Source organism: Pristiophorus japonicus, chromosome 3 (assembly GCF_044704955.1).
Source record: "Pristiophorus japonicus isolate sPriJap1 chromosome 3, sPriJap1.hap1, whole genome shotgun sequence".
NCBI lineage: Eukaryota > Metazoa > Chordata > Chondrichthyes > Pristiophoridae > Pristiophorus > Pristiophorus japonicus.
In genome coordinates, this window is record NC_091979.1 from 323,120,675 (window position 1) to 323,147,058 (window position 26,384).

Sequence of the window (26,384 nt, forward strand, 5' to 3'; positions counted from 1 at the left end):
GAAATCCAAATATACCACATCCACTGGTCCCCCCTTATCTACCCTGCTCGATACGTCCTCAAAAAACTCCAGCAAATTTGTCAAACATGATTTCCCTTTCATAAAACCAGACTGACTCTGCTTGATTGAATTATGCTTTTCCAAATATCCTGCTACTGCTTCGTTAATAATGGACTCCAGCATTTTCCCAACCTCTATAGTTTCCTGCTTTTTGTCTACCTCCTTTTTTAAATAGGGGCGTTACATTTGCAGTTTTCCAATCCGCTGGGACAGCCCAGAATCCAGAGAATTTTGGTAGATTACAACCAATGCATCCACTATCTCCGCAGCCACTTCTTTTAAGACCCTAGGATGTAAGCCATCGGGTCCAGGGGACTTGTCCGCCTTTAGTCCCATTATTCTGACTTGGACATATTTGTTCATGGTTGCTGGGTCAAAATCCTAGAACAGCACTGTGGAAGCACCTTCACCAGACAGACAGCAGCAGTTTTCAAGTAGGCCCTGCACCACCACCTGTCCGAGGGAAACTAGGAATGGCCAATAAATGCCAGCCTTGCCAATGCTGCCCACATCCCAATAAATCATTTTTTTAAAGCTGCCAATGGCTGATTTCATTGGCTAAGAAGCTGGAAAATATCACTATCAAGTCCTGCCCAGTCTCGTTATCTATGTGCAGCCCAACAGCCCCTTTGTGCAAGACATTCGGCCCAAGTTTCCCCAGGAGTAGCTTTTTTTTTGGAGCAACTTGATTTTTCTGGACTATCTTTTTAGTTGCAATTCTGGCTATTTAATTTGCGCCAGTGGAAGTGAGTTAGTTAGGTTTTTTTGGGTTTTTTTTCCAAAAGGGGGCGTTCCCAGCCACTTACCCCGGTTTTAGGCATTTGGCCAGCAAATAGTTGCTCCAAACTAACTTAGGCCAGCGTATGTTGCCACTTCTGTCCGCACAGAAAAACCTTCCTTACAGTAAATGAATCGGCGCAAGTAACTACAGTTAAAGCACCACCAAGCACCAAACAAAGCACAAAAAGTAATAAGCAATTAATTAACAAATAAAATAGAAGGAACCCCTGCACCTAAAGCACCAAAATCAATCGGTAAATAAAAAATAGAATTCCTACCTTGGGGAACACAGCGGGCACCGATGAGGGAGACCATTCGGCCAGGGCTTGGGACGGCGTGCTTCGGGCCCCTCCCACACAGCCTGCAGCGCGCGTTTGCAGAAACGGCCTGCCAGGAGCTACTGCACATGCGCGCAGACTCTAGCGTGCATGTGCAGAGGTCCCAGCACTGTTTTCAGCGCCGGGACTTGGCTGCGCCCCCAATCCATTGGGCCACACTGCGCCACGACCGGATGAGAGGCTGGGGAGCGGCCAGAATACGGACGTCTTTTTTCAGCGCGCTTGGAGGTGGACAAAAGGGGCGCACCTCAGGCGAGGGCGCCAGAAAAACAGGTTAGGGAAACTAGCCCAGTGAGCTTACCTTGGCGGAGCAGCAACAATGAGTTAAACAATGAATTAAAAAAGCCACAGAAACTTAAGTGAATGAAACTGAAGCAGTTCAGATATTTAAATCACCATCAACAAAGCAATTATGTGTTTGTTTGTGCAGCTAAGTGATGCAATATCGCATGTAATTGCTTGCCCTGTTGTGGGAAGTGGAAGGAAAGAAACTGATGAGTGTATGGTACGTATTTAAACCATTAATATTGAGCGGCCTTGCAACTTTGAAATCCTGGGGAAATGAGCCCTATTCCAAAAATGCTTAAGTATGAGGTATTAATTTAAAATTCAGCTCAATAAATTGCTGTTAATTTTTAATCTCAGCGTACTTATTATGATGTGTGGCGCATTGCGGAGGGAAAAAAATAATATCCATTACTTCAAGTATTGGGATGAGCAGCATAGAAGCCCTGTGAAATGGCAGATAATGGAATCTATGGGAAAATTAGAGATGGATCAGTTAATAGAACCTACCATTCCTGTCAATGCCAGGACCAGGCGGTTGGCCTGATTGGGAGATTGTCATCGGTTTGGGCAGGATGAGACGTGATCCATCATGAAATTACATAGAAGCAAAATCATCATGTTTTGCAGCATTATCCAATTTTATGGAGATCTTGCCTGAGTGAGATTGCCAAGCTAATGCCAAATGAATGGAGTTCTACGCTGTGGACGTGCTCTGAGTTGCCATTGCTGAAATGTCTTCCTTTATGGTACCTAGCCAGTCAGCAGAGAAGAAACTTTCACCCTATCTGTTTGAGCCAAGAGTATAGGCTATGTGGAAATGTGCACTTATGAACGTGCGTGACTATTTCATGGAATCTGGTAACTTCATCCAAATCGGAAAGACTTGAGATATTATCAAAATAAATGTGTGTCCCAATTGTGAGCACAGCCTGTAAAAGAAAGCACAAGCACTTAATCGGAAGGATGAAATTTGGTGGATGCTGATTGATCTGACAATCAAATTGATTCTTACTGAATCACGCTGTCCATTTTTAACTACTTTTATGGGCTAGATGTCTGTAGTGTAGCAATGAAATAATTGGGTGAAAGTGACTTGTATCATTTTGAGAAATCAGTTTCTGAGTGTATGGACGATGGATTAGAGGTTGTACTAGCTGGAAAATAACTCGTGCATTTAGATTTCAAAGCTGCCAGCTATTAAGCTAAGTTTTCCTCAATTAAATTCGAGAATTTTTTTTTTTTTTTAAACTGACGGGCAGCATTTTACTGCTGTCTGGGGTTTTGACATTACAGCCTAGATTTTCCAGTTGGCATTGTTGTAACGCTAGCAATAACCATCACCATTAAAGTAACACTGATCAGAAAACCTAGGCTCAATTTTAGGAGGATAATTTGATGATTTTTACTGATTAGTGAGAAAGCAGCAAACCTATTACATTTTAAAAATAAATTTAATACATTCAAGCATGCAGACACCAGTACTTCACTAATTTATTCAAGCAGGTTTGCTATATAATCCACCTCTAATTTCATTTTAACAAGAGATTGGTGTGCAAAATCAAAGCACATGGTATTGGGGGTAATGTACTGACGTGGATAGAGAACTGGTTGGCAGACAGGAAACAGAGAGTCGGGATAAACGGGTCCTTTTCAGAATGGCAGGCAGTGTCTAGTGGAGTGCCGCAGGGCTCAGTGCTCGGACCCCAGCTCTTTACAATATACATTAATGATTTGGATGAAGGAATACAGTGTAATATCTCCAAGTTTGCAGATGACACTAAACTGGGTGGCGGTGTGAGCTGTGAGGGGGTCGCTGAGAAGCTCCAGGGTGACTTGACAGGTTAGATGAGTGGGTAAATGCATGGCAGATGCAGTATAATGTGTATAAATGTGAGGTTATCCATTTTGGTGGCAGAAATACGAAGGCAGAATATTATCTGAATGGCGGCAGATTAGGAAAAGGGGAGGCGCAACGAGACCTGGGTGTCATGGTTCATCATTCACTGAAAGTGGCCATGCAGGTACAGTAGGTGGTAAAGAAGGCAAATGGTATGTTGGCCTTCATAGCTAGGGGATTTGAGTATAGGAGCAGGGGAGGTCTTACTGCAGTTATACAGAGCCTTGGTGAGGCCTCACCTGGAATATTGTGTTCAGTTTTGGTCTCCTAATCTGAGGAAGGATTATTGAGAGTGCAGTGAAGGTTCACCAGACTGATTCCAGGGATGGCTGGACTGTCATATGAGGAGAGACTGGATCAACTGGGCCTTTATTCACTGCAGTTTAGAAGGATGAGAGGGGATCTCATAGAAACGTATAAGATTCTGACAGGGCTGGACAGGTAGAATGTTCCCGATGTTGGGGAAGTCCAGAACCAGGGGACATAGTCTTAGGATAAGGATAAGCCATTTAGGACTGAGATGAGAAGAAACTTCTTCACTCAGAGTTGTTAACCTGTGGAATTCCCTGCCGCAGAGAGTTGTTGATGCCAGTTCATTGGATATATTCAAGAGGGAGTTAGATATGGACCTTATGGCTAAGGGGATCAAGGGGTATGGAGAGAAAGCAGGAAAGGGGCACTGAGGGAATGATCAGCCATGATCTTATTGAATGGCGGTGCAGGCTCGAGGGGCCGAATGGCCGACTGCACCGATTTTCTGTGATTCTATCTCCCTGTCCACTTTCAGCCAATTGATAAAAATGCTCATACAAGCCTCATTATCTGATTCAATGTACTATAGTCTCGCATCTGCCATGAAATCTAATCTATCAACAGTTTAAAAATAAGCAGAATGTTGCATTTTTAGTATAAAATTTTCCAAGTCCATATCCAGTTCCATGTCTCAAATGTGGAAAGGTAGTGTTTGAATACACTGCCACCATTTAACTATTTATAGTACAGTTTGACTCCATTTCCCAGCTACTATACAAAATGGCAACAGAAGCATGCCTGTGGCAAAGTACCTGCTTTGTACATGCATTTTTTTTAAAATTCCCCCCTACAACGTTCCACGGATTTGAAAGAGGCAGTGTCCCGACAAATGCTTGTATAACTTGCATGTCTAGCATGGGGAGGAACAGCAGGGTTTTGGATCCTGAGGCCAGTTGTTTATAATTTTTTTTTAAATCACCTCATGGATAGGTTATGAATAGCAAGAAGATGAAACTCTAAATGTAGACAGGTGATTTTGACGGAGTTTCCATACTGTTAATGGAGAAAAGTACTATGTGCACGTGCAGACATATTTTCATTTTAACATTTGGCGTGGAAGCTTTTCACTCCTTTATTTACCAGAAAACTGTCTTTCTTTTTACAGACACCTGCCTGCAAAGTCTGCAGAAGAGGCTCAAAGACACAGACAAGAATATGATGAGATGGTGGCAGAGGCAAAGAAACGAGGTGCTCCAATTAGTTACTTTATTACTTTACTGGGAAAGGTGTAATGACGTACGTGAAATAATCTATGCGATTTATCCCCTGGTACTTCAAACAAAATGCTATGCGCCAGTGTTCTTATGATGATTGTGCCGTGTATAAAAATAACCTATTTTGCACATTTTGCTATGTCACCTTCGGATTTCTAATCACACATTTACAGCCAATAAAAATGGCTGGACCTTGTTGCGTTTGTGCAGAATGACTGAATTCATAAATTGAGTTATCACAAAATTACTTCAATAGGTAGTTGGCGGATTGATATCCTGGAGCTTAACCATGAAACTCAGGAGTTCCCAGATTTGATCCCTGGTCTGTGCTGAGTTAACTCATCTCATTCAGAATGACTGGTTGCAGTTTCCCTGGGTTTGGGAAGGAGAGTTGACCAGCACTTCGGTACCCTTGTTGCTATACAACAATAAGCTGCCAGCCTAGTTTACTGTTGAAGCTCACACAAATAGTGGCCTCTTAGGCAAGGTATTGAATGGTGATCTGAACAACCGCAACCCAGGAAGCAGTTAACACTTTTTTGGGGCGAGGAGAAAAATTGGCTAGAGGACAAAATAAATTCTGGAGAGCAGGAATAATGCAATCCAAATGGAAACTATTGAGTTTGGGAAAACATTTATATATTGATGATGAAGGAAATACTGATCAGTACAAAGATTAATTTACAGCTGACTTTTTGGGGGAAACAAACTAATTAAATGCGACAATACAGAATGTGATCAAAATAGACTTTGTAAGATACATTTAGCAACTGAGAATTGCAGTAATGTGCCTTTCGTCGCTGGGTGCTGCTGTCGTCTATTAAAGGGATAACTGGAGTGTCCGTGGTCAGAGGCTTGGAAGGATAAAATGCAAGTTCAGTTCCTGATCTTAGCCACGTTATGCCTGGTGAAGACGATTGCTCCCAATAGTTTAAGGTGGGGGGAGGAGGAGGAGAGGTAGAGAAGGGAAATCTGAGGGTATGTCTTTTCAGGGTAGTAGCTCATGTCTCCTCAGGCGATCAGAGATGGAATTGTCAGAGCTCTGAAAATAGAATAATTGTCTGACTCCTCAAGGGTATGACTTCAGGCAGATTTGGAGATGAATAATTTGTAACTTGTGAATAGTAACTGAAATGTTGGGAACTTTGATTTGATAGAGATGAAAGACGCTCAACGAAGAAAAAAAATTATGAAAGAGCGATTTCGACAGGAAGAAAGTATTGCTCATGCTATGATTATTTGGAACACGGATATTCTTCCCAACTGGGAGACCATGTAAGTGAAGCATCTTCCAGGTAAATGGATCACTATTGAAAAGCAGTTACCTTTTAATTGTGATAGTTGTGCATATCTGTAATACCTTATTGTTTCTCATATACTTAGTCGAAATACACGGAAGGTGCGGGAACTGTGGTGGCAAGGTATTCCGCCAAGTGTTCGAGGGAAAGTATGGAGCTTGGCTGTTGGTAATGAACTGAATATCACTCATGGTATGTATCTCTATATAAATTACTTGATTTGTTAAGGGAAAGGAAGGAAAAATGTTCTGTTTCAGAAACATTCTAACATATGCACTGTTCTGACAGCCCTCCAGTACCTTCGAAGAGTGCCTTCTGCTTATGTGAATGTAATTGGTGAGTTTGGCAGGCTGTTGGACTGTGAGTGATACCACAGGTCTAACTGACTCTGACCGTGCTTTATTCCAGCTGAATTTAGACCAGGAAAAAGAACTCTTACCGATTTTGTCTTCCCCAATAATTCCAGGCAACTGAGTCCAATTAATATAATCCTACTGCCATCCAACTGAAATCCACTAGGTCAGCGCAGATCACGACTGAACCTGGAACCTTTTGTATGGCTGTGTCCTCGGGGAGCTCATTAACCCATTGGGCGATTATAGTTTGTGTGATTGTTGAATGAAATGTTGTCAGTGTTTTGGTGATCATTATCTTGTGTTGCTATTTCTGCAGATGTGTGTGTAAGATTTATCAAGAAGAGATGTTAGTGTTACAGGATATAGTTGTGCAACTAATAATTACAACTGAACGAGATCTAATTTTAGCTTGTTCATAAATAGCACTGGGTCCAAAGATGATTAGGAAAATACGCTCTTTGAAACTGAACTAGGTCTGGAAGTGAACGAACATTTTTCCTTCAGCACAATATTCAGACCATTTAACTGAAATGGCAAGCAGAAAGGAACAGAAAATTGACGAGTTTGTGCCAATATTTCCTCTCAAGTAATTAGTTATAGATTTCAGCTATACTACTGGGGGGACACTGAATGGGGGGAGGGCCATGGCTTCCCAAAGGAAGAACTGATTGTCCTGGACCTGTGACACATTGTAGAGTGGCTTTCTTAGGTGCCCAGGATCGGGTTAGCTCAGTTGGAAGGGGTAGAAATTAACTTGTCTTAAAATTGCCTTAATTGTTTATAGAGTTTTTCCATTTCACAGAGCTTTATGAAATCTTCCTGTCCCGAGCTAAGGAGCGATGGAAAAGCTTCAGTGAGATTGGATCCGAGAATGAAACTGAAGGTAAACTTGGCACTTGAAGCGCCTCACATGGAGCAAATTACTAAATTATCAATGCAGAAAAGCAAGGCAAACCCCTTCGCTGTTGCCTCCTTGCTTTATTGCAGGTCTGTTATGTCTGTACTCCATGCTGAAACAGTGACACTTCTACTCTACCATTTGTGATTTACTCTTGTGCCCAGACCATTTTATTTTCCTCCTTTACTAAGTCTTTGATAGCATAAATCTACAGCTGTCATTCTCTCATTTGTGCACTGGTAACACAATCAGACTAGCCCACTCGTTATCCATTGAAAATATTTCTATTACAGGTGTTGGAAACCTCCTCTCGTCTTTTGCTTTCACCGTGCAGTATTTCTCAATACAGAATAAGTGTCAGCTTTAAAAAAAAGTCGCCAACATAGTTAAAACCACAATTTAATTTTAAAAGCTCAACACTTCATTCAGCTTGAACTACAAACATGGATGGTATTCATGTTTCATATTTTGTTTTTCTAAATATTCAGGGGGAAAAAAAAAATGAAGATTCAAGGTGGGAAAACTTGTATAATCTTTTGAAATTAAATGAACCTTTAGTGTTTCTGTGGTAACAGCTGAAATCCATGCATGATCCAAGCACGTATACTTTACTTCAAGTGATGGGTCACCAGTAATTATGGATCATGATGTTTCAGTACAGCATGGGAAGGAAGTGCACACACAAATCTTGTTAACGTGCAACTGAACACTAGGAAACTCATCGCCAAAGTGCTGAAACCAGCACTGACCGTCTGGCCCCTTGTCCTTGCATATCGTGCCACGACTTCCGAGAAGAGAAGCTGCTCTCATCTGAGAACAAAACCAGGCCCTAGCAAACTCCGATCTGCTTCGTAATGAAGCTCCCGAGGTGCTGCCTTAAGTTCAAGAACTGCATCTGGTTAGCAGGTGAAACACTCAAAACCAAGGAACTCTCACCTAAAGTCAAATGCTGGAGGATGTGGGAAAGCAGTGGGGTCATGAATCAAGATCTGATCGTGAACCCCGCCGCTCAACCATGCAGTGTAAAATAGGGGGCACTGTGAACCGCATCAGAATTTATATTGGCGTGGCAACCATAATGGGAAGATGAAACGGTGTGCGACTGTGGAGAAGCTATCCAAGCCATGGAGCATCTTGGGAACTATTGTTCTCCAAGATCCTTTCCTGCAGGAATAGCTTCCACTCACTGGGTGTCACCAGAGGCCATAGAGCGGATGATGAACTTGCAAGTCAACATCTAATGTTGCTTTTCAAGCTGCAATGTGAAGGAATTATAGCATTGGTCCTTTACAGTTGAATCTTGCAATCAACTTTGTACTGTCTGGAGCTTGTGCATTATTTAGCTGTTGGTGAGAGAATTGCTAATGTTGCAATCCTAGCATCAAACAAATGCTAAATAATGTTTAATTCAAAGTAGAATAGCACTCCTAATCCATCATGACACCATTTTGCATGTGGGAACTGATGTAGTGTGCTTCCTATCAGCCTTTCTTGATATGCTGTTTAAGATCTATGAATATTTTTACTCAAATTTAGATAACAAACAGCCAAGTGCTGTAAAGTTGCTTGGTACAATTTTTGTTTTCAAAGCTGTTACAAATGTTCCATGCATCAATGTATACAACAGATAAACTTTGTTCTCCGCTATCTTCTGATTTATTATTTATCAGATTTCTTGCTTCAACATTCGTGATCAATGTAAAATAAATATATTGCAAGTGTATTTTAAATGTTAAAATAGATTAAACCAGACCAAACTAAAAAAAGGTCAATAATCAGTGCATCTAGCATATTGCCAAACGCTCTTCAAACTGTCTGTACTGCTCCTCTCCCTTCCCAACAACCCCATGCTGTGCCTACAGAGTGATATTTAACACCCATGTGTGGTGAAGTCGCAAGTTATTAATGCTTCCCCATTAAATAGTTTGTGTGTTCTATGTACCATTATGTAATATTCCGTTTCTACTAAGTCTTGATGTTCTAAGCTATTGATTGCAATCATAGATTATTTTTTAAGGATTTCTTGGGTTTTGAAGGCAAGTGATACTGTTGTATGATTGGAACTGTGGGTGCTGAAGCATTATTGCCCTGTTCTTGAGTGTGTATAAATGTCATGCTGGATTATCTCGAGATTGTAGTTGTATATGTGGGTCTTTGAGGGCATCGTCTGTGAAATGTCATGGTCTTGCATCTTCCTCTGATGTATGGCAGCAAATGCAAAATGAAAGTTAATCATTGTCATCTGTAATTCCGTGTGCTCTTAGTACATTTTAGGTTGGTTTTATAAAATGCAATTTCTAGAAGTAATGTTCGATCTACTGTGGGTGTGACGTTTCCATGTGGCAGATGCTGGAGACATGACATAAAGCAAATAAATCCCTGGAAGTAAAATATAAAGCTATAACCTAAGTAAATGTTCAAAACAATATATATCCTTTATCTTGCTTTCCGATAGGAGAAACATGTACAGCGTTTGTGCAACTTTACAAATGAAAACATTATTTTGTATGAGCTCATGATTTTTTCCTTTTACAACTTCCCAGTATCTTCACACAATGCTGAATGAAAATCATAGCTTTTCTGTTTCCTTGGAGCATAATTACCATAAGTATATGAGAAGATAATTCACAGTAGATTAGGGAAATTGCATACATTGTCATTAAAATAGGCAGCCAACAAATTTTTGACCAACTTGATTGATTCCATCACAGAAAATCCATTCTATTGTCAGTTAAAACACAATGTAGACTCAAGTTCACATTCCACATTCTGTAATGATTTTTTACTGTCATTGATTTCTAGAACCCGGAGCATCGGGGGCTGACAGAGAGGCCAGTCTCGAACTGATAAAGCTGGACATCTCCCGTACATTCCCTTCTCTCTTCATTTTCCAAAAGGTTTGCAATTTTACTTGGAGCTTTATTACTGAGAGCGATCATCGCGCGAAGTTAGTTATTACATGCCAATTTAGGAAATATACCAACTTACTGAAAATCTCTTCCTCACTAACCAAGAAAGATGTTCCAGTTGTGCACACATCTGGTAAACGGTTAAAAGGATTATAAAGCTTTGTAACCTTCATTGTATGTTCTTATGGTTAGTAATTTGCAATAAAAAACAACCGCTGGGTAATTATTTTGACATTATTTCTGAAAATAAATCTTATCAGTATTTTGTTGAGACCAATTTTGAGTAAATTGTCAGAACAAAATATACGGAGATTAAACTGATTCTGAAAGAATGCATTCAAAGAGAACTAAGCATTTCAATTGAGCATGAACTCAATCTATAATGGGTCTCATTTAAAATAAAAATATTTTTAATGGTCAGCAAAATTTCGGGATAATTCTGACATGGGATTGGTTTGTTTAAACAGGCACTGCTTTCATGTAAATGTTTTGGGAAAACTTCTTTGCAGAGGAAATGCTAACAATTTAGTCGCACAACGATACATTTAAACATGATTTAAATCATAGTTTTAAATGTTAAAGCTCATAAAGGTGATCCCTCTGGAGTAAGGTTAACCATTGATAGATCAATTATAGAATTCCCCCCCCCCCCCCCCCACCCCCCAAATGTTTTTTTTTTATATGATTCTATAATTTAAGCTACAGGGTTTTTCCCCTGTTTAAGCTGTGAATAGTAATCATGTGGCAGAAGACTTGTTCCTGCAAGAGAGGATTACTTCCTATTTTGCATGCCTTTGATTAAGGGTTGATTGCACGACGAGGCCTTGGAGAACGTGGACCATTTTCCATACCTCGGGAGCCTACTGTCAGCAAGAGCAGACATTGATGACGAGGTTTAACACTGCCTTCAGTGCGCCAACGCAGCCTTCGGTCGCTTGAGGAAGAGAGAATTTGAAGACCAGGACCTCAAATCCGGCACCAAACTTATGGTCTACAGGGCAGTAGTGATACCCGCCCTCCTATATGGCTCAGAGACATGGACTATATACAGCAGACACCTCAAAACTCTGGAGAAGTGCCGACGCGGCCTCCGCAAGATCCTGCAAATCCATTGGCAGGATAGACGCACCAACGTCGGTGTTCTCGCTCAGGCCAACATCCCCAGCATCGAAGCATTGACCACGCTCGATCAGCTCCGTTGGACGGGCCACATCGTCCGCATGCCTGACATGAGACTCCCAAAGCAAGCGCTCTACGCGGAGCTTCGACACGGCAAGCGAGCCCCAGGTGGGCAGAAGAAATGCTTCAAGGACACCCTCAAAGCCTCCTTGATAAAGTGAAATATCCCCACCGACCCCTGGGAATCCCTGGCCCACGACCGCCCAAAATGGAGGAAGAGTATCCGGGAGGGCGCTGAGCACCAAGTCCTATCGCCGAGAACAAGCAGAAACCAAGCACAGACAGCGGAAGGGGCGTGCGTCAACCCAAGCTCCCCACCCACCCTTTCCCTCAACCACTGCCTGCCCGTCCCACCTGTGACAGAGACTGTAGGTCCTGCATTGGACTCTCCACTCACCTGAGAACTCACTTTTAGATTGGAAGCAAGTCATCCTCAACTCTGGGGGGCTGCCTATGATGATGATAATTCCAGGCAACTTCAATTCAAACAATGTTAATCACAATTCAAGAGGGTATTGTGTGATATTTTCGAATTTGAAAGGTGCGCACCTCCACTGTCGAAATAAAATGGCAAATGCAGTTATACCACATTCAAAGAAAGAGATGATTTATGATGGTTAATTAGCAACAGGGAAAGCCCATTTATGAAATGTTTCCACATCAAAAAAGCAATCACAGTATCATTCATGGGCACAGAAACGAGCCATTTGATCCTTCAAGTCTTCGCCAGTGTTTTTCTAACTTAAGCCACCTAGTCAAAACCCATTCCCAATTTAATATTCATATTAGGTTGATCATTGTTTGAAGTTAAGCCTTGCAAGCGTTTTATCAGCTGCCATTAGACTGGCAGATTGGCTGGATTTTTCAACATCTATAATGTATAACTAGTCAATCTCCTGTGGCTTCGTACATTGGTAGTCAAGACCGATTTAAATTATTTTTCAGGTTAAGCAGTGAGGGCGGGTTGGGGGGAAAGAGAGCGAGAGAGAGAGAGGCAGGGTTGGGGACAGGAGGGGTAGGTGGAGAGGTCAAGGAATGGAAAAGGGGGGCACAGAAGGGTGTGCCGTGCAGTGTACTGTGTCTCCAGCTGTGAAATCCTCGCAATTCATTCGGGGGATGCCAATCACGGAGGTTGCCGAGAGGAATTCAAATCAGTGGGGATAGGGTGATTGAGGCATGAGCTGGCCATTGGGGAGGATCGGATCAGCCAGTTTTTTTTTGAGGGGCGGGGATGTTACTATGAAAAATAAATAGTTCTGTCATTCATATTAAGATCTGACCGTCATGTGTTATACTTGAAGGGTGGACCATATCATGATCTCTTACACAGTGTCCTTGGGGCATATACCTGCTATAGGCCTGATGTAGGATATGTAAGTATTTGACTTTTTATGATGATGTATTTGTAAAATTTGGTTTCCAAGTGATACCTGTTTGTAAGTCATTCTCCTATTTGCCAATTGCACTTTTAGTGAAACCAGTTGTATTGCTATGCATATGTTTCATATTTTGACATAACCCAAGCATGAAGGTTGTACTTGTACAACAGGTTTTGTGATAACTAAATTCAGGTTAATAAACATGGAAAGGTTTTGATATTTCTGGTCTGCAGTCCATGGCTTTTAGAAACCTTTGTGTCACATTATTATGGTCCTATAAGGCTTCCTGATTATGTTGTTTATCTAGGCTAGAATCTTGCCAGTAGAACAGTGAGGCTGCTTGTTACAAGTTTAATTTACCTTCTCGCGTTTAGGGGCTCCAATAAGTGATCCTGGTCAGCTCCTTTATAAAAGAACCCAAGTCATAGAATCATAGAATGATTACAACACGGAAGAAGGCCATTTGGCCTGTCGAGCCCGTGCTGGCTCTCTACAAGAGCACCTCAGCTAGTCCCACTCCCCTACCCTTTCCCCGTAGCCCTGCACTTAGCTATTTCCCTTTTGAAAGCCGTGAATGAGTCAACCTCCACCACTCTTTCAGGCAGTGCATTCCAGATCCTAACCACTCGCTGTGTTTAAAAAAAAAAAGAGTTTTTTCTTGTGTCGGCTTTGGTTCTTCTGCCAATCACCTTAAATCTGTGTCCTCTGGTTCTCGACCCTTCCGCCAATGGGAACAGTTTCTCTGTACATAGTCTGTCTAGCCCCCCCATGATTTTGAACAACTCTATCAAATCTCTTCTCAATCTTCTCTGCTCTAAGGAGAACAACCCCAGCTTCTCCAGTCTACCCACATAACTGAAGTCCTTCATCCCTGGAATCATTCTCGTAAATCTTTTCCGCACCCTCTCTAAGGCCTTCACATCCTTCCTAAAGTGCGGTACCCAGAATTGGACACAACACTCCAGTTCAGGCCGAACCAGTGTTTTTATACAGGTTCATCATAATTTCCACACTTTTGTACTCTATGGGCCCAAGTTTCGAGCCGCGCCTAGAACGGCGCAGCCCCGACCTGGACGCCCGTTTTTCGCGCCACAAAGTGCGCCTAAAAAAAACTTAGATTCTCCGGCTCCCTGCTGGTCCTCTGGAGTCGGGCGCGGTGCAGCACAAGCTGTGGGGGGCGGAGCTAGGTCCCTGCGCTGAAAACAGTGCCGGGACCTCTGCACATGCGCACTACAGTGGGCGCGCAAGTGCAGTAGCTCCAGGTGCCCAAAACTGTGTGGGAGGGGCCCGAAGCACGCAGCCCCTAGCCCTGGCCCAATGGCCTCACTGGGACTGCGTGAATAAGGCTGTCTCCCACGGCCAGCTCCTGCTTCCTCCCAACCCGACTCGACTCCCGCTTCCCTGCCCCCGGTCCCGACACGACTCCCGGACCTGACCCGATCCGCGCTCCTCCCCCACCCCCCCCCCCCCCCCCCCCCACCCGACCTGACCGCCCTCTCCCTCCATCCCCCCCGACCCGAACCGACCTCCCTCCCACCCCCCCCCCCCGAACCAACCCGCGCTCCCGACCCCCCCCCCCCCAAACCCGGACCCGACCCAACCTGACCTCCCTCCTCCCGCCCCCCTCCCTCTGCCCTCCCACCCCGAACTGAACGGACCCGACCCGCGCCCCCCCCCCCCCCCCCCCCCTCCTGGACCCGACCCGTGCTCCTGACCCAACCCGACCTCCCTCCACCCCCCCAACCCGACCCACGGACACGACCCGACCAAAGCCACCTACCTGTAAATCTGGTGCCGGGGACGGGCCCTGCCCGAAGTCTTGGGCCCGGCCGGGCCCGTTCAGCCTCCCCCACCTTTCTCCTTTCTCTCCTCCCCCCCCCCCCTCTCCTTTCTCCCCCCCCCCCTTTCCCTTCTCCTCTCTTTCTCCCCCCTCCCCTTCTCCTCTCTTTCCCCCCCCCCTTTCTCCTCTCCTCTCCCTCCCTTTCCCCTTCTCCTCTCCCTCCCTTTCCCCTTCTCCTCTCCCTCCCTTTCCCCTTCTCCTCTCCCTCCCTTTCCCCTTCTCCTCTCCCTCCCTTTCCCCTTCTCCTCCCCCCCTTCCCCTTCACCCCCCTTCCCCTTCTCCCCCTCTTCCCCTTCTCCTCCCCCCCTCTTCCCCTTCTCCTCCTCCCCCTCTCTCTCTCCTCGCTCTCAGAAACACAGACACTGACAGACAGAGAGATAGAGACACTGACAGAGACACACTTGGGGGGTGGGGGTGGAGGGGGGTGGTCCCAGCACACTGTTGGAGGGCTCCCGGTGCTGCAGTCGGTAAGTAGAAAATGTTTTATTTATTGATTTTTTAAAAAATTATTAATTTTTTTTGGTTGATTTATTGATGTTTTTATCATTTATTATTGATGATGGCTCTTTATTTGTAAAACTGAAGTGTTTAATGTTTGTAAACTTCCCTTTAAACCCCCCCCCCCCCCCCATTCCCTACGCCTGATTTGTAACCTACACCTGATTTTCTAAAGTGTAGACAAGGTTTTTTCGAGCGTACAAAAATCTTCACTTACTCCATTCTAAGTTAGTTTGGAGTAAGTTTTCACTGCCGAAACAGGCGTAAGTGGCCGGACACTCCCCCTTTTGGAAAAAAAAAATTCTGTTCCAAAGTGAAACTGTTCTAACTGACTAGAACCGGAGCAAACTAAATGCCGAGAATTTGAATTTCTAAGATACTCCGTTCTACACCAGTTGCTCCAAAAAAATCAGGAGCAACTGAGGCCGAAACTTGGGCCCTTAGCCTCTATTTATGAAGCCCAGGATCTTGTAAGCTTTTTTAACTGCTTTCTCGACCTGCCCTGCCACCTTCAACTATTTGTGCACATATACCCACTTTAGGATAGTACCCTTTAGTTTACATTGCCTCTCCTCATTCTACCAAAATGCATCACTTCACTCTTTCCTGCGTTAAATTTCATCTGCCACGTGTCCGTCCATTCCACCAGCCTGTCTATGTCTCCTTGAAGTCTATCACACTCCTAACTTCACTATACTTCCAAGTTTTGTGTCATCTGCAAGTCTCTTGTGTTCTGGAGTTGACTTGCATCTACCCGTATGCTAGAATTGCCCATGGGATCTAACCATACATCCCCAAGACGTACAAAGTAGATATTGTAAACTGCATGTACGCTCCTTTAATATTTCGATCGGCAGAATTTAAGTTTGTTTTTGGGAAATGGGTGACAGTTATGACCATTTCTATTTGTCCTGAGGCCATTAACAGACTGGAGTCACATGTAGGCCAGACCAGGTAAGGACGCAGGTTCCCTTCCCCGAAGGACATTATAATAATCTGGCAGTTTTCATGATCATTTATTTCTGGTGCTTGCCTACAAATTGTCACATTTATTGAATTAATCTGACCATTTGCTTGTGTGGGATTTGAACTCTGGGTTGCAAGTCCAGTCCCACAACCATTACACTACCATACCTTGAAGAACACCATCGTAAAACGAGGCTGATGATAAACCAAGAAACTGTTTAATTTTGCTTAATACACGTGGCTGAGCAAAAGTAGCACTTCTCCAACAACACTTCCTGTAACAACATAAAACAATAAAAACATGCTGCGCTCTCCTGAAGAATTCAGTTTTTTACTTTGATTTTCTTTCAGGTCAGTTGTATCTTAATTTCCAGATCAAGGAAGACCTTCCATCTTGCAGTGCTTGTTAGACATAACTGACTCAGAACAGTTCTGTAATAGCCAGTGCTGTTGCTAGTTATATCTCAAAGGAGCTTAGATGTTCCCTGTAACCGTGCACGGTGATTACCTCCCTCCAATCTCTTACTCCAGTTGTGTTCCCCAAGATTAGAGAAAACGGGCTTCATGGCTTCAAATTGCTGGAGCAGATTATAAACAATTTTGTAGTTTGCAAGTAGCAGAACCGCAAAGGGTAATGCAGGTGGTGTTAAAATCTTGGTAAAGAGAAGGAAAAGTAAAAACGCATAAAATTCTGCACATTCTGACACGACAGTGTGGAAGCCAGATCATGAGTTGATTGTGACTAATTGCTTGATTGAAGTTTAATAAACATGCCATTTCCTGCAGGTCCAAGGAATGTCCTTTGTTGCAGCAGTGCTTATCCTTAATTTGGAAGAAGCAGATGCTTTCATAGCTTTTGCCAACCTATTGAACAAACCCTGTCAGCTGGCATTTTTCCGTGTGGATCATGGCATGGTAAGGACATTGCAGTGCACAGATATCTTGAAATGGATGACAAGATTACTTGATGCTATTTTTGTTGCTTAAGAAAGGGTTGATGCTACCTCAAACCAATTGTGGAGCCACCAATAGCTGATCTACGACACCAGCATTGGGTTTGTTTCTGATGTACCGTAGGAAAAATGTCCGTTTAAGCCATAGAATCTTAATAATTGGAACATGCACAATTGTATCATGTTATGCCTAGTGCCCATCTCCCTTTGCTAAAGTTGCACCATTCCTCATCCATTCTCACATATCCGTAAATGACTTAAAAATGGTCACATGTAGGAGTCCGGCAGCGAGGTCAAACAACACTAAGGTTGATAATTCAGGAACCTAAGAACATAAATAGAAGCAGGAGTAGACCATTTGGCCCCTCAAGCCTGCTCCGCCATTTAATAAGGTCATGGCTGATCTGATTTATCTCACATGGCATTCGTCTGCCACAAGCTGGTACGCTTATTGTCTTTTCTCTTTCTGCTTTTGCTCCCTCCCTGTGGGCGGAGGGATGTTAACCTTTGGCTCGTCATTCCTGCTGACTTGATCAGGGGGTGCACAGCATGGGGTAATCCCACCTGCAAACATGCATTATACATTCATTGACTATGTCACCAAAATATTAATTAATGCACCATTTTAAAAACTTAATTTGAGCATTAGCTGTTATGTGGAGGGAAGGTAATTGGAATGTAAGAGAACTAGTGATGAAAAATATTTGAGGAAAAAATCTTTGAAAATTAGAGGAACATGGGCTCCCTAAGGCTCAATAATACGGTGTATTGATGAAGCACATGGATCAGAAAGGTCCCACTTCATTCCTTGATTTATCCTCGAGTTAGCAAATGTTGGCTATGGTAAAAATGGGGATGATATAATGACCTATGCATCCCTGGGCTGGGTGGGGGGAACAAAATCCGTTTTCTTGCTCTTGCTATTTCCTGACCTCTCTTGGAAAGTGTGTCTGTGAACTTCAGGTCAGACCAGATTGTGTGATCCCTCCCACAAGTCAAATAGCATGACACACTCTAGGCTCCAATGAAAATTGGGCAAGGCAGCATGTCTGACAGGACCTGCGGAATGATGCTTCATAGATGAGCGAACACCTTCATGGGACAGGAGAAAAAAAAAATCAAAGGGATATTCCAAGGAACATTCATAAAATTCGTAACTGTGAACCATATGATGGTGCACCACTCTCTCAATGAGTAGTCATTTCCTTTAATGATATGGATTGCCCAATATGTCATTATAGTAACTGCTCAGGTCAACTCAGTTTAACAATGAAACTGGTATCCAGCATTCTTGTCATGTGGGTTGTTTTTGTGTACTGTAGTCAGGCCGTAATCACCCCAATTTTAATTTAATCGGATTTAAAAGTCAAATACAGAAAAAGGTTCAGAGCTTGATTTTTGTGAGCCAATGCTGAGTATTCCTTTCAAGACAAATCATTTTATTTTAAAAAAGGAGCTTTTTTTAATTATGAAAATGTTAAAATTGGTTGACTGGTTTTTAGAACATTTACTTGAACAACTGAAATCTTTTATATAAAAAAAAACTATTGAACAAATATTATTCTCCTCAGATACTGAAATATTTTGCATCATTTGAAGTGTTTTTTGAAGAAAATCTTCCCAAACTTTTTACACACTTCACGAAAAATAATTTGACTCCAGATATCTACCTTATAGATTGGTAAGTACAATAACCACTTGTTTGGATGTTGAACTTTCAGTAATAATGAAAATGTTGCAGTTAGGGTCAGTGTGCACTATATTTGTTGACTGATACGCAGAGCAAGTGTTTAACCTTTAGAAATAGTTCAGCAAACCCGATCAGATTTTATTCCATTCCTTGCACAAGTATATGTAACTTGTAATAAATAGTGCGGACTGCATCGTATTACGTATTTGAATTGTACATGGCTACAGCAGCCACGATGACACTGTTCTTTTGATTTTTTAAATTGCAGGATATTTACACTCTATAGTAAGTCACTGCCTCTGGACCTGGCCTGTCGAGTCTGGGACGTCTTTTGTCGTGATGGGGAAGAGTTCCTTTTTCGGACAGCATTGGGCATCCTCAAATTATACGAGGACATTTTAGTGCAAATGGACTTTATTCATATAGCTCAATTCCTTACCAAACTGCCTGAAGACATCACATCAGAAAAACTTTTTGCTTGCATCACTACTGTTCAGATGCACAGTAGCAACAAAAAATGGACACAGGTAAGGAAACACATCGTTAACTGATTGTATTAAGTGTTTAGTTCAAGACTATTACTGATACAGAATGCATAATTAATGTGGAAAATGCTTGATATGTGAAGACCTTTATTTCAACAACAATACAGGCTTTGGTATGTCTCAAAGCAATCTGCGGTCACTTATAACATGATAAACTATAAGAACAAAGCTTGAATAATTAATTAACATATTCTCAAGCACAAGGTGTGTTACTGCTTTGAAATATAATCTATTGTGTTCTCTGAAATGGAGAGATTTGGGTATTTGTTACTGGTTTTATTTATTTTTACTTGTGTAGGATTTTGTAGCTGACAGCAATATGTGTATTGCACAAATGATAGCCTTCTGAATTGACAAGTGATGATGGAAATATTTTAGCCTTTTTATTGATTACATTTTCCTGTGAAGTAATATCCCCTTAAATATTATGCAGCAGTTTGATAATGAAACTTTCCTGACTATTTCCATGTAACATGTGTCTATGCTTTCTGCTTTCATAGCTCAACTATTTTGCTTGTGCCCATTTTATTATGTTTGTTGCCTTGTATGTGTGTTTATGGATATATTCCCCAAATCTTGGGAAATTTTCAAGATTGAGTACAGTGAAAGGCAGCATGTAGTCTTGATTTCCTTTTCCAAGTCATCAGGCTTAATTACAATACTCAAGACCCCTAATAATTACGGATCAAACATTGAAGTTTTGATGTAGTAGTGTGAGCCACGTTATATGTTCTTGACTTAGGATGGACGTTAATGAGACAGGCAATCTCGTACCATGATATCATTTTCAGGCTGTCACAAACTCAGGCTCTCACTTAAGGTTCTTAGCCATGTTCTTCAGTTTATAGCTTTATGGCATCGTTTTAAACTCCTTAATGGACCTTACAACAAAATCACATCTATACTTTTAATTTAAAAGGGTGAAAATGGGCATTTTGTAAAAGAATCTGCGTGTATCTTGGTGTTTAATTGAAATTGTAGAGCTTTTTATGAGCTGGAATTGCAGTGGTTCATGGTTTCTCGTGCATATGTTGCACTAGTGGCACCATTGTTCATTGTGGACTAACTGAGCAGTCTTTCTATACATTAGTCACTTGATTAATCTTCAGTCCTATCTGAGACTAATCATTTGGACATGAGCATTAAAAGGGTATATGCTGAACAAAGTTTAAAAATTACCTTCCGGCTATGGGGCTTTTGGATAAAACCTATGGGAAAAGAGGAAAGCTTGCTGAGATGCAATAGAGAGCAGGATAAAGTAATTATATACAGTAGGGAGGAAAAGCAAGAGTGGTGGTGTCAAATGAAGCAATTTGAATAATTGTCACTAGGAGGTGATGAAAGGGGAGCAAGGATAATGAGAGACGGGGCAGGATGGAGTGAAGGGAAAAAAGTGGGATGAATGATGAAAAGAATATATAATCCCATGGGATAAGATGAAATGTGGTAGGAAGTTTCAGTATTTGTGATGTGTTTTGAGACTCTTGATTGCAGATAGCAAGATGATTAAAATGATAATTATCTGAAGCAAAATGGGAAGTGAAGGGTTTGAGGGGATTTTGTGTCTTCAGCCTGAGGTGCCTTTTACATCTCTCCATACCATGTTTTCCCAGGTGAAAAAGTTTTTAAGGAGCATCTTCATGGAGGAGAGAGGCAGAGTTTTAGGGATGAAATTCCAGAGCTTGGGGCCTAGACAGCTGAAGGCATGCCAACCAATGGTGGGGCAAAGAAAGTAGAGGATAAACAGGAGGCCAGAGTTGGAGGAACGCAGAGTTCTAAGAGGGTTGTCGGGCTGGAGGAGGTTAGAGATAGGGAGGGGCAAGGCCATCGAGGGATTTGTACACGAGGATGAGAATTTAAAAATTGAGACGTTCATGGACTGCGAGCCAATACAGGTCAGCAATCGTGGGTGGTAAATAAATGGTTCTTGCTGCAGGATAGCGTACAGGTAGCAGAGTTTTGGCTGAGCTCAGGTTTATGGACGGTGGAAGATGGGGTGCCAGCCAGGAGAGCATTGGAAGAGTTGACTCTGGAGGTAACAAAAGCATGGATGAAGCTTTCAGCAGCAGATGAGCTGAGGCAGGGGTAGCGATAGGGGATGTTACCGAGCTTAGGAGTAGGGTGATGGAGAGGATATGGACTTGGAAACGCAGCTCAGGTGGAAAAGGACAGCAAGGTTGCACTACTGTTTGACTATTTTTGTAGTTTGAAAATATTCTTATTTAAAAGCTGTTCATCTCTAACATCTTCCAGTTCTGATGAAAGGTCAGCGACCTGAAACATTAACTCTGTTTCTCTCTCCACAGATGCTGTCTGACCCGCTGAGTGTTTCCAGCATTTTCTGTTTTTATTTCAGATTTCCAACATCTGCAGTATTTTGCTTTTGTTCTGAAAGTACTGTGCTGGTTGTGATGAATATGGTATTAATGTAAAAATTGTTTAGATTAGAAATTTATTAGCATCAACAGTTCAATGTGTAAAGAAAACTGTTAATTAAATTCTATGTTAATTGGGTAATGGAAAGCTAATGTTTCAGCAGTATTCTACTATAAGAACATAAATAGGAGCAGGAGTAGGCCATACGGCCCCTCGAGCATGCTCCACCATTTAATAAGATCGTGACTGATCTGATCATGGACTCGGCTCGCTCCCCATAATCCCTTATCCCTTTATCGTTTAAGAAACTGTATATTTCTGTCTTAAATTTATTCAATGTCCCAGCTTCCACAGCTCTCTGAGGCAGCGAATTCCACAAATTTACAACCCTCAGAGAAGAAATTTCTCCTCATCTATGTTTTAAATGGGCGGCCCCTTATTCTAAGATCATGCCCTCTAGTTCCAGTCTCCCCCATCAGTGGAAACATCCTCTCTGCATCCATCTTGTCAAGCCCCCCTCATAATCTTATACATTTCGATAAGATCAACTCAAGCTTCTGAATTCCAATGAGTAGAGGCCCAACCTACTCAACCTTTCCTCATGTCAACCCCCTCATCCCCGGAATCAACCTAGTGAACCTTCTCTGAACTGTCTCCAAAGCAAGTATATCCTTTCGTAAATATGGAAACTAAAACTGCACGCAGTATTCCAGGTGTGGCCTCACCAATACATAATATAGCTGTAGCAAGACTTCCCTGCTTTTATACTCCATCCCCTTTATACTCAATCACCTCTAAAAATGTGTGAAACGGCCAGAAGTAACCACAATTATTTTTATATTACAAGCTATCGTCATCATAGGCGGTCCCTCGAACAAGGATTACTTGCTTCCACACCAAAAGGGGCGAGTTCACAGATGTTTCAATGAAGGACCCGATATTCCAGTCCTGAACGCCAATTGAGGGGGTGGAAGATGCCTGTGCTTGGATTTTTTTTAACGTATGACCGTTGCACATCAGCCACCCCATGGGCTTGACCGAGCTAGGCCTTTATCCAGGACAACTGGAGATCTGCTCTGCTGCACGGACCTAGTGTGCGCGCACATATCGCAGTGTGGGCTGGCCCGTGCTGCCCCTGGGCCCTCAGCTTTTCTGAGCCCGGTACCCTCATTTGCCGCACCTCCGCCACAATCCCTCATCGCTCCTTTGTCACAAACATTCACCCCACCTCCACAATGATCTCTCACCGCTCCTCTGTCACAAAACACTCACCGCACCTCCGCCGTGATCTCCCTCCGCACCAAACATTCGCCGAGCCTCCGCCACGATCCCTCATCGCTCCTCCGCCTCGATTACTCGCCACACCTCCGCCACGACCTTCCCGCTCCTCTGCTGTACCTGGACCCTGCTGATGCTCCTGTCCACACTCCAAATGGCGACCTGGGTCCTGATGATGTCGCCCACCTCGAAATCGTCGTTATACCCCGACCTATACGCTATAACACTGTGAAGTCTGAGGGAAAGGACCTTTCAGAATTGACTCTGCTTACTCATAGCACAGAAAATCCTACTTCAATTCGTGCTGGGGTACAAACTGACAAGTTAGAAATGATCTCTGCTCGTGATGCAAGTGAATGGACATTCCGGCAGCCAAAGGGATATAACCACTGGGAGATGAGGAACGTGTGTCTTTCCTCCTTCCTCCTATCCTCCAGTTGTTATCTCCATCTAGATTGATGCAGAATGTTGAAGCGCAACCATTAACGATGCATGCCTGGTTTAAGCACGAGCAACTCGTGCTACTCTGGCAACGATCTTGAAGCTCTCCAATATTGTCCAGGGTAGACTCTGGTGTGGAGTAGACTTTTCTCATTAAGTTCACTATTATTTTGGAGTCTGCTGGGTTCAGGACTGAGAGAGCTGTTTTATTTGCCATTTGATTCCTTAAGTACGTAATTACAGTAACTATTAGTGCTGCAGTGCAGCTCCATTCTCGGGTTAATTTGTAAGTCAGACTTCGTTTTTGGCCATTTGTTCAAAAAGTCTCATTCTTTCCTTTTATAATCTGCAGGTGTTTGCTTCACTGATGAAGGAAAACAAGGAAGTTGAGAAAAATCACAGCCCTGCCCCGAAAAGTTAATATTTCTTGGAGGACGTTTGATGTTTGCGATAGTCAGTGAGCAGGAGTTTGTTAGCATTAATGGTGTAGCAATACTATATGGAAATGTCTTCAGTGCATCTATTTAAAATTGATGTCTGTTTGGAGTTAAGGAACTGAATATTGTTGGACTGCGAATGACCCAAAGATCTGTGTATGTGATCCCCATTAATGAGAAGAGAGTTTTGGTGCAGTTGATCCTTTTGTGGCTTGCGTCCAACAAAATGAAAAAATGTTTACACTAATGTCAGTATTAAAGGAAAAATCGTGTCCTGTGCAAAGTAGTTTATTCTGCATTTACTAGCTGATTGAAAACTGAGATGTTAAATTTCTGAGCACTTATAGACCAACCATCTTACTGTACAAGTTTCTGGTGCACAGAATACCTCCGAAGCCAGCTGATTCCCAGAAACTACCTAATGTGGACCAAAAGGATTTTGAATTACTTTCTCCATTATGTGTAGCTTTTTAGTGATAGTCCTGTTTGGGAAATAGCTGATTTTTACTTTTTGATGCAGTCATTTTGCTTTCTAAGATTCTGAAGTAAAAGGCCAAGGCTGAGAGAGCATCAAAACCAGTACTGTTCTGCTTTACAGAACCACCATTCCTGTTGGCAATCTGCAAGTGCTTGGTTTGAAATATTCCACAACATCCCCTTTAATATTTCCAGGCATTTCCTGTAAACCTGGGAATGATCTTTTTTACTCGATTACTGAACTGTGGCATTTTTTTATTCAATTACTGAATTGTACTACAAATATTTTTATTGACCTTCATTTCAGTAATTAGCTGCTTTTTTGGTGCTTTCAACAATGGAAATAGGGGTGTTGTATCATTTCCAGGCCTAGGGATGAACTGCAAGCAGAATGGTAAAACTGTGAAACGTCCAAGTTTAGAAACTTCCAAATATTGTACTCCTACAGTTAAAAGTCAGTGTCTCTCAGCTGATGAAGCCTTTGTGATTGTCCTCAGACTGGTGCTGTGGGCTTGACTTTCGTAACTGTGTATGTTTTATGATGTGCAATACAGAAAACTCCAAAATGGCACAGTGCTTTGCACAAGTCTTGGAATGTAACCATGATAACATAATAACTTTTATTTCAAATCAGGATGAAAACTGACGACAGCTACAAGCTGTAGCAATGTGTACTATATTACATTGCTCAGGTCTATTGTCTGCTCACAATGGAACGATAAAGTGAGATTATTTATCACAAAAGGGCAGAGGGCTAATTATCAGGCTTTTTTCTAACCTGACTTGTAATTTCTGCAGTGAGTGTGGTGACAGATGTTTGTGTAAATTTGAGATTTGTCTCGCGTGCAAATTACAAAGTATACTTTCTTACACTTCTGTTTCTTTTTTTATTTGAAAGGATTTGTACTTTATTTTCTTGTATTCTTAGCAAAACCAGTTCCTGTATTCCCTGTATTGCAAATTATCTTATTGGAGTATAAAAATATGAATTGTGTAGGAATTTTGACCACCTAGTTTGTTTAGAAGTCTATTAACGGAATTGGCATGTTACATAAACCATAGTGTACTACAGATTGAGTGCAAAATACTTTGTTTGAATTATAAGATTTTTTATTTATATATGCTTTCATTTAGTTGAATGAAATTCTTTATCTTGCTTTCTATTGTACAGATTTCGTACTGACTACAGATGTAATGTATATGCAAATTGATTGTAAATAGAAGGGAAACAGTCCACAGCTAATACCACTAGACACCAGTTTCACATGTAAATAAACTATGAAGTCAAGTGCCTTCAAATGTGTGCTTTTTTCAGTTTGGCGTAACTTTCAATAGGGTTATCCTATTTGGTGTTCTCCAAATAGGGCGTGGGTAAGTGTTCAGTAGTTGGTTCTGTGAGGCAATAAGCAAAAGGGCACAGTTGTCATTCCCTCCTTGAGGCAGTTCTTCTTCCCTATGTTCTTCTCACTGTCTGTTTTGTGTGTGGGTCTGAGTTTTAATATTTTCCACATTATTTGGCTATTGCTAGCTAACATCAGTAATAGCAAGTAAAATGTTTCCTGACTGTATTTTCTGCAGAGCTTTTTAGTGTACTAAACAGTGTCTTATTAAAAGCCTGTGATGCTGCTTATTTTTTCAATAGCTCTCAGCACGTTATGGTGCTGAGCATGTTTAGTTTAGAATTTCCATTGATTTGGCTAATGAAAGGAGGTCAGATAAATATTTCCTTCCATTTTTTCTTATGCTTTTTGGGTCTCCCTGGGCACTCCAGCTGAAAGGTGGCCTGGTGATAGATCTATGGCCACGTTCAGCTGACCACTACCAGGTAGATTTGCAATGACTTGTCTTGGGAATTCCTCTTCCTGTAGGGAAGCCCTGGAACTTCACTTATGCCCTTTTTTTATTCATTCCTGGATGTGGGTGTCACTGGCAAGGCCGGCATTTATTGCCCATCCCTAATTGCCCTTGAGAAGGC

General features: G+C 42.3%; 1 protein-coding gene across 3 annotated transcripts in view; it reads left to right on the forward strand.

Annotated features, from left to right (window-relative positions):
- Positions 1–25,702, forward strand: part of LOC139260389 (TBC1 domain family member 12-like) — a 154,702-nt gene extending 129,000 nt beyond the window's left edge. For 2 of the 3 annotated variants that reach the window (XM_070876956.1, XM_070876957.1), the window contains 10 exons: positions 4,781–4,863; positions 6,047–6,164; positions 6,273–6,379; positions 7,346–7,426; positions 10,244–10,338; positions 12,831–12,902; positions 16,999–17,127; positions 18,737–18,846; positions 19,124–19,382; positions 23,848–25,702. In XM_070876956.1, coding sequence (XP_070733057.1) covers positions 4,781–4,863; positions 6,047–6,164; positions 6,273–6,379; positions 7,346–7,426; positions 10,244–10,338; positions 12,831–12,902; positions 16,999–17,127; positions 18,737–18,846; positions 19,124–19,382; positions 23,848–23,916 — 1,123 coding nt within the window. In that variant the 3' untranslated portion in view covers positions 23,917–25,702. The remainder of the gene's footprint in view (positions 1–4,780; positions 4,864–6,046; positions 6,165–6,272; positions 6,380–7,345; positions 7,427–10,243; positions 10,339–12,830; positions 12,903–16,998; positions 17,128–18,736; positions 18,847–19,123; positions 19,383–23,847) is intronic. The other variant, XM_070876959.1, reaches the window with a different exon arrangement.
- Positions 25,703–26,384: the final 682 nt, after the last annotated feature.